Here is a 17,914-nt window from a genome sequence, read left to right on the forward strand (position 1 = left end):
TTAACTTTCAATGAAAGTGAATGGGATTTAAGAACATAAGTCTCACTGACTTTCATTTAAAGTTGGGTTCCGAAGTGCCTAAGTCATGTTTGCAAAAGGGGTTTAGGTTCTTGTGCTTCTGAAAATCTTACTCCAAGTTCAGTGTTTAATTTGTAATGAAAGAGGTGCCAGGGCTCTAGCAATTATTTTACATTCATAACTGATGCAGCGAGCCCAGTGGTGCCAGGGCTGTGAACTGCCACGCCTGCAGGTGCTGGGGCTTAGCCCTGGCACAGATCAGGCACTGCCCAAGTTTCAAGTCAGCAGATGTGTCAGCAGACAGCTGAGACTGCCAGGATCGGTTCGGTCTTCCTGTTCTCTGTCTGATTCCCCTCTTCAGCCTTAGAAACACTTTCTCATGCTGTTGACAGGAGCCAGAGGGGATTTGAATGACTCTATCAATGGCATGGGTCTCTCCTGAAGTTCTGTGCACAATAGCACTTAAGCAGGGGGGAAGGGGGGAGTTGCATTATCCCCCAAAGGCCTGTTCCTTGGGCACACTCCACTGCAGCGAGCTTTGTGCCCCACAGGAGCCATTGGGGCTGATATAAATATGCCCGTACGTTGGGCTTGTGTAACATCTTATAATAAGAAAGTTGGCAGGAGCCCATGGGTCCTGTCCTCTGCCGCAAGCTGCTGATGCAGGTGAAAAGTCTTGTTTTCCCTCCTTGGGAACAGCTTTTTTCCCCTCCCTTCTTCTAGGAACGTCCCTGACTTGGCCCAGCGTCTGCCCTGCTGAGCAAACGCGCTGTAGCAGGTTCTGGTTACAGGTTCCAGCAGCTCTCCTGGCACTAGCTTACTGTGTAGACTTTTAAAGGTCCATGTACAATGGCCGTATATGTGGTCAAGACAGGGAGACGGCGGGAGGTTCCTCTTGCTGCCGCCTGGACCTCCTGCTGTAGTGTCCCTTGTGACAAAGGCAGGGCTCTTGGATAATTAATACAAAGGGGCTGCTGGATACAGACTGAGCCTGTGGCCTTCTCTTGTTCTCTAGCTCCCAGGCTAATGCTTGCGCTGCCTACTGTTGCCATAGGGCCTGGCCTGGACTTGGTAGATGGGGGAGGTTTTCCAAAGCCCTGCAGCCGCAGTCCCCTTGGGCACGCTGAGCCCCAGATAAAATAATCAATAGCTGAGCTCTTTTTCCAAAAGTGCTGAGCACTCGCGACATCCAGTGCTTTAAAGGTGACCTGCAGAAGTGAGTCAATGGGAGCTGCAGGTGTCAGCCCCTCTGAAATCCATCTTGGAGGAATCAAGCGTCATTCCCCCCCTTACGTGGATGGAGCCACAGACATGGAGGTGAAATGATTTGGTCACTAGGTGTGAGGATTGGGATTAGAACCCAGGCATTCTGATTCCCATTCTGTGACTACTAGACCCTGTTCCCGCTCGGACGAAAGGATCTTTAGAGAGGCAAGTGCCCATATAGAATCATAGAATATCAGGGCTGGAAGGGACCTGAGGAGATCATCTAGTCTCAAAGCAGGACCAATCCCCAGACAGATTTTGGTGTCTCCATAGTTTTTTTTTTTTTTTTTTTTAATTTTTAAGCCCAGAAGGGACCCTTCAGATGATCTAGTCTGACCTGCATAATACAGGCCATGGAACTTTGCCCAGTGATTCCTCCTCCTGGTCCAACTTGTGATTGAACAAGAGCGTGTTGTCTTCCCTGAGCAGCCCCAGGGACTCCTGACTCCCTCGGCTTGCATGTGGGAAGCACGGTTACCAGCGATTGAGTGCATGTGTGTGCTGATAGGGCCGGCCCTATCAGGCTCTCCGGATGCCCCCACAGAGCTGGCAGTGCAATAACCGCAGCATCTCCTACTGCAGGCCTAAAAAGAGTCATTTGGGGAAGCCGAGCTCAGCCACTCCTATCTGTGACCTTCAAGGAGGCTGGCCTGATAAGCCCTGTGGCCAACAAAATGTTTGAGGGCACTGCTGCTGCTCCTCCCTACCCCCTCAGGCGCTGAGATTGACACCCCCTTTGCCAGATGTGCTCAAGTACTGACCCTGAAACTGTGCCATTTAATAAAGCCCTCCGCGGTGATGCAAAGGTCCCTGGACCAGGAGCTGAGAACGATCGCTTGACTAGGCTGCTCAAATGCACTGGCTTCAGCTCCTTATGGCATCCGGAATTGGAGCTGGGAGGATTTTGCTCAGGTTGGTGAAGGGCAGCAGAGGCCTGGGTACTTGTCCCCACTCTGCCGTGGAGTTGCTGTGTAACTAGGTTTGGGGGAAGGGCTGCAGGTAACTGACCTGCTCCGTTATTCTCATCTGCAAAATGGGGCTATCCCTTGCCCATCTCACAGGAACGCTAGAAGGCTTATGATGGTCCTAAATTGCTAAGGTGCCTAGAGAAAATCCCACTCCATTCAGATTGGAGACCCTCTGAGGAAAGTGGGACATGTTTTAGGCCCCATGTGCAACCAGATTCATCCATGTCCATTGTGGGTCTTTAAAGAATGCTAGCAACACCCTGGTGAGGCTGGGAAGGAATGTCTCCATTGGGAACTGCAGCATGGAGAGACCGAGTGACTTGCACTCGGTCAAACAGGAAGTCTGTGGCTGAGCAAGGAATTAAACCTGGGCTTAAGTCCCAGGCTGCTGCTCTAACCACTGGACAATAGGTTAAAAACAGGGAGACAAATCCAGCTCTCGAGCTGCGTTCTGTGTGATTCTGGGAAGGGCAGCGACAAGGCTGGATAGGTGGCTGGGAGGGATGGGCCAATGACCCTGTTCATTACTGAACCTGCAGGGCTTTCAGGTGGTTTAAGTGAGGCCTTCGGTTTTGCTTTGGCCCCACATCTGGATGACTGTTCTTAAAATAAACCGCAGACTGATAGAGATGTTGCCATGATGTTTTCTTAATTCCATTGGAAACAGTTCCTCTCAAATCACCACTCTCCTGCCAGGAGTAAGCCAAACACTGCAGTGCCGAGAACCTGGCAGAGAAACTGTCCTCCCTGACTCCTGTTGTCCCACCACTGAAGGTAAAGGGCACAAAAAAAGGAAAAATAAACAAGGTGATTGAAATCCTTCCCCGAGGGAAGGGGTTACTAATGCAGGTAGAGAGCTCCCTGTTTGCAGTAAGTTTTAAGTGTGCAGGGCTCCTTGTAATAGACAAGAGCACACATCTGGCCAGCTGTCAGGATCTCTGCCAGTCTAGAGCTGCACCAATGGCAGTGCAGCTGTGGGAGATCTAAATGGCCCATCGTAGTCAAGGCCTTAGGGGATATCATGAGAGCAGCGGGGGCCGTGGCTGCAAATACGTTAATTGTGGGAACATCCAGTGGCAGCTTTCTAGAGAGCACGGTAATGCTGGTGCCGTTGCACCTGTATGAGTCTTGCCCAGCCTTTGCTGTTACTAATTTGTGTTACCATAGCACCCGGAAGCCCTAACTCTGGACCAGGACCCCCCATGGTAGGCGCTGTACAAACACAAAACACAAAGACAGTCCCTGCCCCGAAAGAACTTACAGTCCAGGTGTTAGACTGGAGACAACAGGTAGGTACAGCTGAACGGTGGAGTGCCAGGACACAATGAAACAGCTTTACATGCAGACTTGGTTTTGACCCGTGCTCAGGGTCAGAGTGCCCCCATCTTTGAGATACCAGCATGTGCCACCATGGGAAGGGAAAAGCGTCCTGTCTGCCTCCCCACCATCCTGTCAGGAGAGAGGCAACTCATGGCGTTCTCTGTAGTGTTGCCTAAGGGAAGCTGCATAACATACGTATTGTTGGGAAGGCAGATGGGCCTTACTCAGAGATTGAGGCACCACCATCGCCATCTGGATCTATTCCAGTGGTGCTTAGCTCCCCTTGCGGGCAGGCAGAAACTCGGCAATAGAGGGAGCAAAGAAGCCTTTTGCTCAATGCTTATGAAAGTAAAACGTTGACCCCTTGAGGTTTTTCTGAGCCTTCCGTTTTTCAGCTGTGGTCTCGGTGGTTTTTTTCCCATCCTGCCTTAGGAAGCCAGCTGCTCTGCTGTTGGGCTCTTTACCCTGCAATTACTCTTCATCTCTTTCCTGAACAGCCCAGTGTTGTTAGCTCTGTCTCTAGCACAAGGAAACCGAGTTGGCTGTGGGGGCGGAGTAGGCAGCAGTATGTCTCTTAGCAATGCAGGTTCCAGAGCGAGGCAGGGCAGGCTCCCTCTCTTAGGATAAATCAGTCTGTCCTGCTCCGGCAGAAGACAAGAGCATGTGATGCTGTCTTTTTCTGGGGTTGGCGGAGGAGGAAGGCAGTGGGAATTTTGGCAGCATAACGTCTGTGTTTGCACCCCACACGCGGAGGAGATGGTCTTGTGGGTGGGGCACTGGACTGGGACCGAGACCTGGGTCCAGTTCCTGGCTCTGACAAACACTTCCAGTGACTGTCCAATGCTGGATCTCTCTGCGCCTCCGTTTCCGTGTTTGTAAAATGTCTTGTCTGTTTAGAGCATGAGCTTTCCAGGGAAGGACCCTCTCTTAAGAGGTGTATATACAGCCCCTCGCACAACGGGGCTGTGATCTCAGCTGGGCCTACAGCGTCCCGGAGAAGGTTTGTTCTAGTTTCATGTATTCACGGGCCACACAGAGTCAAAATGTCCAACTGGGTAAATAATGAAATAGCTTTCCTGAAATTCACTTCAGAACAAAGGTGTAGCACAGTTAGGCTTCTCCGATAACTGACTCTGTAACCGGTCTGCGTCCGTTCATCAGAGCAGGCCCTATTGGTCTCAGTAGATAGATGCTTGATCTACAGTCGAGCAGGCTCTTACGGTAATTTTTTTACACACCTGGCAGTGCTCCGGGTCTTCGGCAGCACTTCAGCAGCGGGTCCTTCACTCGCTCCGGGTGTGTTAGGCGGCACTGAAGGACCCACCGCCAAAGTGCTGCTGAAGACCCGGTGTGCCGCCCTGTCAGTAAAAGCACCGCCGGGTGAGTAAAAGTGCCGCAGCAGGTGGTGCCTTTTTTTTCTGATCGCTCCCCCTGTTCGTTCCACCTGGCTACACCACTGCTCTTACCATTGACGAAGAGAGGCACAGTGTTCAAATCCTGCCACTGCCCTTTGCGCTGCAGTAGGAGGTGGAGGATGACTCCAGTCATTGCTATGGGAAAACAGAGGCTTTCCAACACTTGGGTCCACTTTGCAAAGAGCTAGGCGGTCCCGCGGTCTTGAAACAGGGAAGGAATGGAGCCAGAGCTGGGGGTATAGTCAAAGCATTTGAGGCTGGGGAGTTACACTTATTACCAGTTCTGTGTTTCACCTGCCACAGATGTACTTCTGAAGGAAGGAGAGCTAGAAATTAAGCTCCTCTACAGTCTGGCTGGTATTCTATGGAAGTGCCTTGTAATCTCAGTCATGGAACAGGAACTCATAGTGCTAGGTGTTGTCCAAACAGAACAAAAAGACCATCCTTGCCCCCCAAGAGCTTACCATCTGCAGCTGTTACCTTGAACCAAGATTCTTTGAGAGAGAGAGAGAGAGAGAGAGTGTGTGTGTGTGTGTGTACACTATGTATAATACATAAACTCTTTTTGTCTTGCAGCACTGGGATGTGTTCAAAAATGTGACTGAAGTATTTATCCTGGTTCCTGCATTGCTGGGACTGAAGGGGAACCTAGAGATGACGCTGGCATCTCGTCTTTCTACAGCTGTGAGTTATCTGGGATGGAATGGGGGATGGGGAGGGAAATTCCATGTCTGCTTGTGTTTGTGTATGGAGAGGAGGGGAAAAGAGAGCTGTTGGGGGGGGGGGGGATGTAGCCGTTGCTCGTGGACTCCTTTGCACCTTCCACTGACTTTGTGGTGGCTTAAATCACTGATGGATATGCCTAGATATAGACACTTCATTATGCAGTTGCTCTGAACTGTATCATTGTGGGTTTGCCAGTCTCCAGGGCTCCACCAGTTTCCTCTCTCTATCCCAGGCTGCACCAGCTCTCCCCTGGCCAGTGCCACTGCCAGTCCATTCATTTGGCTTGCCCTCCGAGGGGGGGCCTCGCCGTGCTTCTCAGTGAGTTTTCAGTATTTCACGGTAACGAGTGTTCCTCAAGTCCGGGTAAATGTCACCCCTCCTCTTCGTGATTCCATCCAGTCAGAGCAGTCGAGACATTTCCTGTCTGCCCCCTTTCTCTTTGTCCCTGAACTATCTTCACGGGTATCCCGTGGCCAGGACGCCAGCTCACGCAGTTATTGCCCCTGCCCTGCTTTGCTTAGCGGGGTACTGAGTCATGAGAGAGAGAAGAGCCGTTTTTTGGGATGCGGGGGGAAGGGGAAAAGAAGAGCAAGAGAAGAGCCTGATTTTAAGCATCTCCCATAAGCAGGGGGCCTTTGGGATCAAGTCAGATGAGCAGTCAGCAAAAATGGTGCCTGTCACAGTTCATGGCAGCTACACCCGTTTTTCCCCTCAGTGGTCCAGCAAGGGCACGCACTGGCAGGTGCCAGGCATGGATGGAGACTCACTTCTCTCCCTTCTGACTGGGGTATCTTCAGGCTGAATGGTTCCATGCCTTCACTGTGTTATTCCCAGCTCAAGACAGACTGTCTAAGCAGACCCCAGCACCGAGTCTAATAACAGAGTAACTGACACAGTTAGGCTACTGCCCAGCTCTTTCCCTGCACGTATTTATTTTTAGGGTAAAAACATTACAGAGAGAACCTATTAAAAACAATAAAAGAACCTACACACATGCTAATAAGCTTCCCAGAGATCACCCCAACTCCGACATGGGCTCTGCCACTTGATAGTCCTTTAAACCCCACAAAGGGGTCTCTTCTATGGGTACAGGTTCGTAATCGCCTCAGCTCAGCACTAGCTCACTCATGTGAAGTTTAATCCATCTTTTATACAGTTCATGGGTCTTTGAATTGGAGTTTCCAGGAGCAGGTATTCAGTAGACAGTAAATTTTTCTCCCCAGGGCATAGCTTAAAAAGGCCTCTCTAATGCCTTCTATGAAGCCTACTTCACACACATTGTCACAAACTCTTTTTTCTTTTTTTTTTAAGTTCCTAACATTTCCCCAGGGTTTACATTAGTCAGTCTCCTGGAAAAGTTGCATGCAATCCTACAATAACACATCAACAGTTGCATGTTTAATACCATGGACCCTGAAGGTATTAAACTTCATTCGATGAGGCGTGTCCAGAATATTGCGGGAAATTGCTCTCTGTCCCAGTGGCCATTTTGTCAAAAGCCTGGCAATTCAGGAAGGGGTTTTGAATATGAGTCGAGCAGGAAGACTGTTTAAAGTCCTAAAGCCTGGAGTACGGCTCTCCCCTGCCGTGAGTGCTGCTCTGCCTGGAAGCATTGCTGGAGCCAGAAGAGGGGTGGGTGTGTTTAGCTGGGAGAGTTCTGATCTAGTTGAAAGGGATCTGATTTGTGCTTCAGGAAACTAAATACAGAAATGCCCCAAAAGCAGGCCGGGGAAAGCCTGTGAGTGGCAGAGGCTGCAGGGCTTTGAGAGAATCGTGCTGCAGGGGCAAGGTTGGAGGCAAGTTCTCCTGTCCAGTGGAATCCTGCAGAGAGCATTGGCATCCTAGCTGAAAACCTCTGGAAGGGCAAGATCGGGCATTGCCTCTGTGTGAGTGTAATGGCCAGATCCATAAAATAGTGAGCTTCCCGACTGAGATGGGGGCAGGCGCTCCAGACTGCCAAGACAGGCCTAGGCTAAGCGCCTGAATACCAAGTTAGCGCAGTTATAACTGAACTGCTTCTCGTCAGTGCTCTGGCACTAACGAAGCGTTCTGTCCCTGTAGCTGAGCTGGGCAGGAGGCCTGGAATCCTTTCCTGTTAGGGACTGGAAATTCTCCTCCCTTTCCATAAAGCCCGTGCTTCCAGGGCGTGACAACAGGTGACTGTTGGATGTTTCCATGCTTCACAGCACATCCCACAATGGGTCCACAGCTGTGATTCTTCAAGCACAACAGTACCAGCTGCCTGCAGCTCAACTCTTACCTCTCTCCGCCCTCTGAATTAACACGTTCAGAGGGCAGCCCTCAAAGCAAACAGCCCGGACCTGGTCTTCGGGGGACAGAGGCGCAGGAAACTTTGTGCTCAGAAATTGCTGACTCAGACTGCTACCCAGGGAGGATTTGGGGGGCGAGGCATTCGCAGGAGTTCATCGAGCACTGTCAGGTTAGAGGGGAGCAGTGAGCACAGCTGGCAGAAAGCCTGGGCAGAGTTGCGCGCGTCTCTGTCTCTGCCAGGCCTCTTTAGTATGTCTGAGCCCTGACCCAGGGGAGTAATGCCAGCTGTGGTTCCGAGACCAGCTCCCTCTCCTCTGCCTCCCTGACTGTGACTCACATGGCCCCTGTTGTGCCCCGATGCCAGCAGGCCAAGTGCATGGCTCTTCCTTGTAGGCAGAAGAGCAGGCTCTCAAAGTATTCTTGACTTTGTCTTCTGCTCTTCCTGCTGCAGCCCCTCTCCCACACTGAACAGCCGCTACATTTCCATGTGTCCTGCAGGACCCTGCCCCGGTGCACGGTGACGCTTGTGTTGCCGCGTCACGCTGGCTTAGTGTTTTGGAGACGTCTAGTTTGCGGAGAGGTGGGTTGCTTAGTCTCTAGCCCCCACGTCAAAATTGGGGCTCCCTGGCCAACATTGGGGTGGGTAGCGAGAAAGAGGCTCTATCTGGATTAGCTCTTGGTTCAGCTCTGCATGTACGGTGAAGCACAGAGGGCATCCTACCCCTACAACCCCCCAGCTGGTTACCGCTGACTAGAACAACTCCTCTTCCTCCTTGAATCCAGCCTCTGCAGCTCTTGGCCCTGGTGCCCTTGCTCCTAAGAAGCAAGCAGAGATCTGGCCGGGAAATGACATTGCCAACTACCGGCTAGCACGCCGCGCCTGCTGCCGAGGCTGTCATCTCGGTGCCAAGCTTCCTTGTCTCCAGCTGATGGTGGGAACAAGCTTTCCCCTCCTCATTGTGCCGGGTGGGAGCAGAAGCCAGCTGCGATTCTGCCAGAGGCAAAGGCTGAGTGGTGAAGCTAATGGCAGTGCAGGCCAGACTTTGTTTGCTCTTCCACTTGGGGAAACAAATCCCTTTGTTTCATCCTTATTGTTTGGAGCATGTAAGGGATGTGAGGTCTTTTGGGGGGTGGGGTGGAGGAGCGAGCAGTTTCCTCAGCTGGCTGGCTTGGCTCTGTCCACTAAGCATGCAGCCCCCACTGCGTCGCTGGGATCAGAGCTTAGCTCTTCTGGGACAAAGGCAGAGTGCACCGCTTCCTCCATCCCCCATCTTCCCAGCAGTGGTGCTGGCCCAGGGCTGGGGCCGTGGCAGGGAACCGAGACTGCCCATGCTGTGCAGAAAGTCAGGGGAATGCCAAACTTTCCTATCTCCCTTCATGTCCACACCAGGGCCACAAGAGAACCAGGGCACAGAGGGAGCGATGACCCAGCCTGTCTGCCTCCCTCTGACGCTCTGTGCCTGTGAGCGGCCCTGTCCGTGCCAGCTGGGTCTCCTTGTGCCGCCTACTGACATGCCATGACCTTGATCTGACTAGTGTGGAGAAATTAGCCTGGCTTCCGGCCTATAGGGGATCAGTTATAGCTTGGTGCATGGAGGGGGGGTGGAATGACACGCTGCCTTTTAAACTGTTAAATTCCCTTCTGGCCTCCTCAGGGTCTCTTCGGCATGCACGTGTGATGGGATCCGACGACCCATCTGGCTTGCTTTTTATTCCCCTCTTGCTCTGCTCCTTCCTAGGTGTAAGAGGCCACCTGTAGAGTGGCAGCGGAGAGCCCTTCTCAAAGGAATCGCTTGGGACGTGGTCACTGTGCTGGCTCTGCAGGACAGCAGCCTGGAATGGCTTCTGCAGGCTCCGCATTCCTCATTAAAGCGGCATTAATGCTCCCCAGCCAGTTCCTTTCACCATTAGGAAGCAAAACTTTCATGTTAGGGGATTTAAAATCTTGTTGCTACTGACTACAGCCAGGTTATGTTAATCCTGACCTGGTGGCAGGAATTTAAGATCCAGCTTCATACTGAGCTAAAATACCTGTGGGGTATGTGCTGATTGTTCCTGTAGTTGCCTCTCCTCCCCCCCCTTTCCTCCCCTGCATTGACCTGGCCAGACTGCAGAAATTCCTGAGAATGCCCCTTAAACCCAGGCTCCCTTAGTGTCTGAAGACTTATTTTCAGGCATGGATGCTCTTCCTTCCTGAAGAGAATGGCACCCACATGCCACGTGCCCCGGTAACTTGAGGCCTAGGAATAGATTTCAAATGAGAGTCGAATGCCGCAAGAGGAGGGGTGTTACCCTGGAGTCATGGTCACATTCCAACTTGAGCAGCTGTTCTCTTTTACTAAATTGACCCGGCCAACTCGTTGGCTACGTTGTTTTTCTTCCCTTCCTGTCCTGAACAGTTTAGAGTGGCCGTGCTCCACCCCAGAAATGGCTGCATTTCAGTAGTGGATGAAGTGCCTTGTCAGAGCCTCTGCAATCGCTGGTTTGGAAGATGCTATGGAAATGTACAAGAAGTGGCAGGGACTGGGCAGTGGGGAAAGAATGCTGATTTGAGCTGCTTGACCTTGATTTCTCTCTGGCACAGAAACTGGAGGGAAGGAAACTGCCACCATATCCCTTCTAGCTGTTAACGGCCTTGCTTGTGCTTTAGGGAACCCTTTACACACTTCAGAGTGGTAGCCGTGTTAGTCTGTATCAGCAAAAACAACGAGGCGTCCTTGTGGCATCTTAGAGACTAACCAATTTATCTGGGCATAAGCTTTCGTGGGCTAGAACCCACTTCATCGGATGTTCTCCTGGATCTGCGTAGGCTCGTGGCTTGAACCAGGGGCTAGCAATCAGGACGCCTGGGTTCTGTTTCTGACACTCGCTCACTGTGACCTTTGGCTTGTCACTTCCCCTCTCTGTGCATCAGTTTCTGTTAGTAAATTGGGCCCCACAGTCCTTGCTCTGCATCTCTAGGGGTGCTGTGATACTTCTAAATCTCTCTCTAAATCCCATAGAGACCTGCAAAGGACAGTATGGCAGGGCCTTCTGCAGTAACTCTGCTCAAATGTTGCAAAACAGCAAAGTTGTCTGCTGCCAGATTACGGCAACTTTCAGTCTGTTCTGTTTAAGCTGATTAGTGTCTTTTGCAGCCATCCTGGTGCCAAAAGACCCCCATGTGCTGTGGCTGCTTCCCACCACTCACCAGGCTTCCACAGGGCATTAGCTTTGTTTACCTAATGTTATTTAACAGGAAAAACTCTCATTGCCATCACCCTGGCCTTCCTTATCAGAGCTTAGGGTCCGATCTGATAGCAGAGCTGGGGTATTGAGCCCTTTGGCCAGCTGTGGGAGCAGCATGACCCAGACGGGTGTGAGCCAGAATTGGTAGTGAGACGTGGTATTAGGAGCTCCATTGGGAGAGCATCAGCAATGTCTCACTCCCCATTCCAGCGTGTGCTAAAGGGGAAATGGAGGAGGTCCTGCCACTGTCCCAGATTCGCTGGCAAAGTCTTTGTAGACCCTGGTCTCCAGAGCACTTGGCAAATGCTGAATCCTCGCTCTGCCCTTGTGGTATACGTGTTAACCTGGCTTCTGTAGCTAGGAGAATGGAGGCAATTAAGGGGGACTGGAGTGTGGGTCTGGGCTTAGAAATAGAACATTCCTGCCACCCTGTTCTGTACTCAGAGCAGTAGACCAAGATAGCTGATACCCAGCTCCTCCTTCATTGATCTGCCAGCCGCTGGGTGCAGGAGTCTTTTGTCTGCAAGAATTGAGGACCTTGAGAACCCCAAAAGCAAAAAGGAAGCCCTCTTGACTCTGAAGCTCATTCCCTTCTCAGCTGGAGGTGGGAGGTGATTGGCCACCTTGCTCGTGTCCACATCCTGCTGCTCTGTTCCTGTCGCCCGGCTGACACGTGGGGCCGTTAGGAATGTCACGAACGGCAATGGAATGCTAATTTTTTTCTTCTCTTGAACCATCATCCCGGAGGGCTTGGGTCTCGAATTGTTCTCCCCTGCCCCACACCAAATGTACCGCCATTGTGAACAAGTTCCCTGAGCGCTAGCCATCTGAGAGGGGTTCAGTCTAACCGATACCATGGTCTCTTCCTACAGGCTAACATCGGGCACATAGACACACCCAAGGAGCTCTGGAGGATGATAATGGGGAACATGGCTCTGATTCAGGTAAATTGGGGGGAAATGGGGCTGACTGTGGGGGCTGTGCAACAGTGACACTGGAAGGAGAGTTTAAATACTGATGCTGAATGTCTGGTGGAAAAGCGAACGGTGACTTCTTGTGCCGCAATTAATCCTCCCTAAAAGTTTCCCCCACTGGTATATTGCGGTCTCTTCTTCCTCCCAGCTAATCCAGGGGGGACTGGGACAGGTTTCTCTCTCTTCCCAACCCATGTCTGGTTTAACCTCTCCTGTGTGCTAGGTTCAAGCTACAGTAGTCGGTTTCCTGGCTTCGATTGCTGCCGTGATATTTGGCTGGATCCCAGATGGGCACTTCAGCATTAACCATGCCATCCTGCTCTGTGCCAGTAGTGTCGCCACAGCCTTCATAGCTTCACTCGTGCTGGGTAAGCCTAAACCCTCGGCCGCGCTCGCTCAGTCTGAGCAACGGTGCCCTTCGGCTCATGCCACTTCTTCCTCTGGGCCTAGGCATGATCATGATCGGAGTCATCATCGGATCCAGGAAGATCGGGATCAACCCGGATAACGTGGCCACGCCCATTGCTGCCAGCCTGGGGGACCTCATCACCTTGGCGCTGCTTTCAGGGATCAGCTGGGGCCTCTACATAGAGCTGGGTGAGACGTGAGAGATGCATATCCCCTCCTAATGTGCGCTGCAGCATTTCCCTGGCATCTTGCCCTCCATTCCAGCTTTTAAGGGGATCTATGTAGTGCCTAATCTTGAGGCTGCCTCTCTAAGGCATACTCAGAGATGACTGGGGGGAGAGGAGAGAAATCTAAAGGATCTTCATAGACCACACAGGTGCGGAGAGGCTTGGGGGTGCTCTGGGTGCACCCTGCCTGTCAGACCGGCAAGGGCTGCTTTTTGGCAAGTGCCAGAAGCTAGAAAGCATCCTTGGCGTAAGGCTTGGGAGGGTCCCTAGTAGCAGAGCTGTGGCTGTCTCCTTGGTTGGGACATGTCTTCAACGACATTCCAAGGAGAGGGCAGGCGTGGCTGCTAGGTTTTGCCCAGCAGGTGAAGGCCGAACGGGGTGAGCGGCTGGGAACAGGGCTTTTCCTAGAGGGCACATCGTCAGCAGCGGTAAGAGAGGGCAGCCTTGACAATAGCATACCTCCCGAAGGCGGGGCGGCCATGTCTGGCTCTCGCAGACTCCCAGGGCCTGAGGTCAAAGGGGAAATGGGACCAGGTCTGCTGTCCAACACTGCTGTTGAGTAGTGACCCATGACATCCGGCAGGAGGGCTTGTTGACCTGTTGCTTCTCTTTTCAGAGGACAAAGTGTACGTGAATCCTTTGGTGTGTGCCTTCTTCATAGCCCTGCTACCGCTCTGGATCATCATTGCCAAGAGGAATCCAGTAACCCGGGAGGTGCTGTACTCTGGGTGGGAGCCAGTCATCATTGCCATGGCTATTAGCAGGTAGGAAGACACAAAATGACTGTTTTGCGCCAGCCTGACCAGGAAGGGACACCCTGGCTTCCCTTCAGGGGCTTGCCCAAATGGTGCATGCTGTGCATAAGAAACGGAGATGGTGGAACTGAACCCCTTCAAATGTTAATGTTCAGATCTACAGCCCAGGCCCCTCTCTAGGAATAGAGCAATAATGTCACATTCCTCCAGCATAAGTGGGCTAATTCTGCTCCTAAACCTATGCAACTGTCGGAGGGTGCGCCTCTGGATCTGAGGGCAGGATTTCCACTGTATGTCAAAACAGATTTTAATGTGCACCAAACAAGTATCTCCTAAAACAGGGCCCCCAAGTACCTGTCTGTTTGCTGTCACCTTAGCATCTAAGGGTCCCACCTGGGATCAGGGCCGCACCAGGCTGGGCACTCTACAAACCCATAGTGACAGTCCCTCTCCCAAAGAATGGGGGGAAGAAAGTATTGTTATCCCTGTTCTACAGGTGGGGAGCTGAGAGACAGAGAGATCTAGTGACTTGCCCATAATCACATAGAGAGTCTGTGGCACAGCCAGAAATTTAACCCACACCTCCTGAGTCCCAGTCTAGCGCCTTCACCACAAGAGCCATCTCTAGGAAGTGACTGCCCCAGACGGGTTTGTTACAACAAAAGGCTCTTTCTACACTAGGTACACAAGGATTTACAATCTCTGTTCCTGTTGGGGAATTTTGACTGACTGAAACTTACAAACCAGCTGGTGTGATGTGTGCCAAAATGCAACTTGCATCATGGGAAAGCACCCCCTACCTGACTCTGCGGCTCCCGCCCAAACTGTCTTTTACTACGACGCACTAGTAACCCTTTTCCCTCGATGCTCTGATATTATGCACCAGCTTTAAGAGGCCCCGGAGTCCATATGCAACTGCTGCCATTGCGTAAATGGGTATAGATGCCTGTGACGTGTGCACAGTTGCAGTAACCAGCCTCACAAACAGTGGGCACTGCTTCTCATGCCTACAGAAGTGTGACCATCATCATTGCTTGGGAGTCTCTGGATGTTCTGAGTGGTCATTTTCTCTTGGGCATCAACTCCTTCAATGTCTTCCCTTGCAGTGTTGGAGGGTTAATATTGGACAAAACTGTGTCGGATCCAAACTTTGCGGGGATAGCCGTCTTTACGCCGGTGATTAATGGTGAGTTCCCTTCTGCTCTGCCAATGAGCCTCTCAGCAGTCCCTGCCAGCCAGTGGGTAGAATCTTCAAAAGCGCCCAAGGCCCATTTTCAAAAGTGATTTAGGAGCCTGCATCTGTAGATGCCAATGGGATTTTGGCTCCTAGGCTTGAGACAGGGTGTTAGAGCAACTCGGCTGCTCCGCTGTGTGGCTGCTGCTCCTGGTGATAGATTAACATGAGGGGAAGGATTTCAAGTGATCTACCCTTGAGTTGATACTTCAGCAAAGATGCACCTATGCACATAAGTGTCTTTGAATATTTTATCCAGTCTGATGCCCCTTCCCTGTTCCTTGAGCTTGGGTCTGAAACTTCTAGTGCCTTAGGCTTCTTTGCTAATAGAACTGTGGGTCTGCTCATTATCTGTATGTCGCACACTTTTTTTAAAAAATGCTATGAATCTCTTGGGCTTGTGGCAATGAGTTCCGCAGGTAATGCGCTGTGTTTCAAACAAAATTCTTTGCAGTTTTCAGCTTACTGCCATGACTGGCCCATTGTTTTTGTGTCCCATGCACTGCACTTAAGGCTCTACAATAATGCAGTTGCAGCAGGGGTCATAAAGGGGGGTTGTAGAGCAGTGTCCTTTCTCTCTGTCTCTCTGGCTTTTTGCATCCCGCAAAAGTGGAATGTGGGACAGAAATTGAGGGCTGACAGCTTGATCTGTAACTGAAGCAGTTGCAGCTGCTTTCTGACAACACAGCAAAAGAATTCTGCCTGCGAGGAGCAAGAGAGGACTCGTTCACCTGCTGGTCTGGCTGTTCCGGAGGCATTAAAAGGGTTGAAGTTCAAAGGCCAATAGAGTTTAACTTGGCTCCTGAAGTCTCAAGTGCGCCCAAGTTCTGCGGGGGTTGAGTTACGCGCCCGTTCTCACTGCTCCCCTTCTGGCCTGCAGGTGTCGGTGGCAACCTGGTAGCTGTCCAGGCTAGTCGCATCTCCACTTACCTCCACATGAGCGGAATCCCGGGCGAGAGCTCAGAGATGGCCCCGCGCAAGTGCCCCACCCCCTGCAGCGCATTCTTCAGCTCAGGTATCTGTTCCTTCTACCCAGCGCCATGCGCTGGGGCTTTCCGAGCTAGGGGACTTACAGTTCACTTCACCGGCATCCTGAAATGGCTTGACGGTTAGCTGGCTCAGCTTGCACTGAGGGAGGGGTCACTAAGCAGCAAGGAAGGGAAATGGGAGCTGAGACCTGCTGGAAAGCAGAGAGACCAGGCGCTGGCCTGGTCTTTGCTCTTGCTTACAGAGACAGTGTCAGTGCTGTTTGGTGAGGTGGAGCGTCCCCGCTGGGTTAGGAAAAGGCGGCCGCCTTAGTGGCCTCTGACTCCCCAGCATTGGAATGACTTCCTCCCCGCCACCTTCTAAATCCTCACCAAGTGCTTTTGGGCTGCAGAAGCTGCCAGCCAGCGACTCGGTTTATCCTAGCCAGTACAACTGAAGCTCCAGAAAAGGTTCCCGTTGATATAGAGGCTCCATAATGTTTCCATTATTTAGCTGCAGACCCAGACGTTTCAAGTGAGGATGGACATGGTGGGGGGAACGTTGCAGCGGGAATCCTGATTTGCATTTCATGCAGTGCATGTGCTGAGATTTATTCTCTACCATGCGTGGGGCAGCCCGTAGCCTGGGACTGGACTGGCCTGGCCTCTGGGGGCAAGGCAGCCCCCAGAAGAGTGGCCTTGTGGAGCTGAGCTCGGTGCTTTACGGTCTCGGAGGTCAGCATTATCTGTTACAGTGTGTGTTGAGAGACGTCCGGTGTGGCTGTGCTGGACAGAGGCTTGGAAAAATGAGCCCCCAAAGGGGGCAGGTACAGCCCTTGGGAGCACCAAGCACCTTGCTTTAGTTGCTCTTATGAATTCCACTTAGTAAATTCAGCCTCCCAGTGAATTACAGAAAGCTGCGTACTGAGCACCTGCTGAAAGGTACCACTTTGATGGCCACTGGGATCTGTGTAGAGCCTCTTCGTTCGCCTGTCCCTTTTGGCCCTGTCTGTGCTAGGAGCAGAAGTGCGTTATCTCTAACTGATCCCAGTACGGGTGGGTCTCTAAGCCAGTGTTCAGAGCTCCGGGGCATTTCTGTTACGCTCCTTGCACTTAGTACATAGAGGTGTGGATCCAATATGCTGTGGCATGTGATCAACTAAAACGTAGTCTGCTGATTAGTGGACACATCCATGCTGGCACCCAGGGAGCTGGCTGCAGAGTTCCATTATCTGTTTAAATCCTGAGCTCCATCCTCTCAATTTCCCTCCAGATGTGAATTCCCGCTCTGCCCGCGTGCTCTTTCTCCTGGTGGTTCCCGGGCACTTGGTTTTCCTCTACACCATCAGCTCCATGCAAGGCGGGCACACCACGCTCACCCTGATCTTCGTAGTCTTCTACATGACAGCTGCACTTCTTCAGGTAAGAGCTGGCTTTGCCTGACCCGTCTCCTCTGCATGAATCGTTGCATGGACTGTGATCCCCGTGCTAGAATAACGGACACTAACGCACCACCTGCAGTGGAAAACTGGCCAACTGCTGCAAAGGGGTCACCACCTATGCTCCTGAAAACAGGGTTTGTCTCATTTAGAGTTGCAGAGAAAACGGTTTCCACACCAGTTCAGTGGGACCCACTGGCAGCCGCCCCTCAGTGTAGACAGACCTCAGAAGTGGGATGGAGTGAGGCACTTTCTCCTCAGTAAGGGGAATCTGCATGGTGCAGAGCTATAAGTACAGATGACGTGATTCTTGCACCTGGGACGGATACAAAATATCCCTTTATTATTTGCATTTAGCATAATGCCTGCTAGCCCCAGTCATAGTCCAGGACCCCATTGTGCTAGGCGCTGTATAGCCGCAGCACAAAGACTATCCCTATTTCAGGGAGCTTACACAAAATACCCCTTCCCTTGACTAGAGAGAGAGAGCGCGCATGAAATGGGCATCTCCTGGCCCCGATCTAGCGCTCCTCTTGCATCCCAATTGCCCCTCGGAGAACAGAGATGTTTGGGATGCGCAGTGTGCTCCTTGCTGTTCCGAACACTCCACTGCACACACAGCTCTCCCTCGGGAGGGGGCGAGATCAAGCCACATGTGACAGACGCCGGTCACCTCACTTAACGCGTGACTGGGAGGCGT

The 17,914-nt window shown here is 51.9% G+C and overlaps 1 protein-coding gene across 3 annotated transcripts in view; it reads left to right on the forward strand.

Annotated features, from left to right (window-relative positions):
- SLC41A1 (solute carrier family 41 member 1) overlaps positions 1-17,914 on the forward strand; it is a 31,302-nt gene that overhangs the window by 9,351 nt on the left and 4,037 nt on the right. For all 3 annotated transcript variants that reach the window (XM_008172704.4, XM_024109328.3, XM_008172705.4), the window contains exons 3-10: positions 5,564-5,671; positions 12,085-12,156; positions 12,410-12,554; positions 12,637-12,783; positions 13,438-13,585; positions 14,683-14,762; positions 15,691-15,825; positions 17,049-17,197. In XM_008172704.4, coding sequence (XP_008170926.2) covers positions 5,564-5,671; positions 12,085-12,156; positions 12,410-12,554; positions 12,637-12,783; positions 13,438-13,585; positions 14,683-14,762; positions 15,691-15,825; positions 17,049-17,197 — 984 coding nt within the window. The remainder of the gene's footprint in view (positions 1-5,563; positions 5,672-12,084; positions 12,157-12,409; positions 12,555-12,636; positions 12,784-13,437; positions 13,586-14,682; positions 14,763-15,690; positions 15,826-17,048; positions 17,198-17,914) is intronic.

This window comes from Chrysemys picta, chromosome 4, assembly GCF_011386835.1.
Source record: "Chrysemys picta bellii isolate R12L10 chromosome 4, ASM1138683v2, whole genome shotgun sequence".
Classification (NCBI taxonomy): Eukaryota; Metazoa; Chordata; order Testudines; family Emydidae; genus Chrysemys; species Chrysemys picta.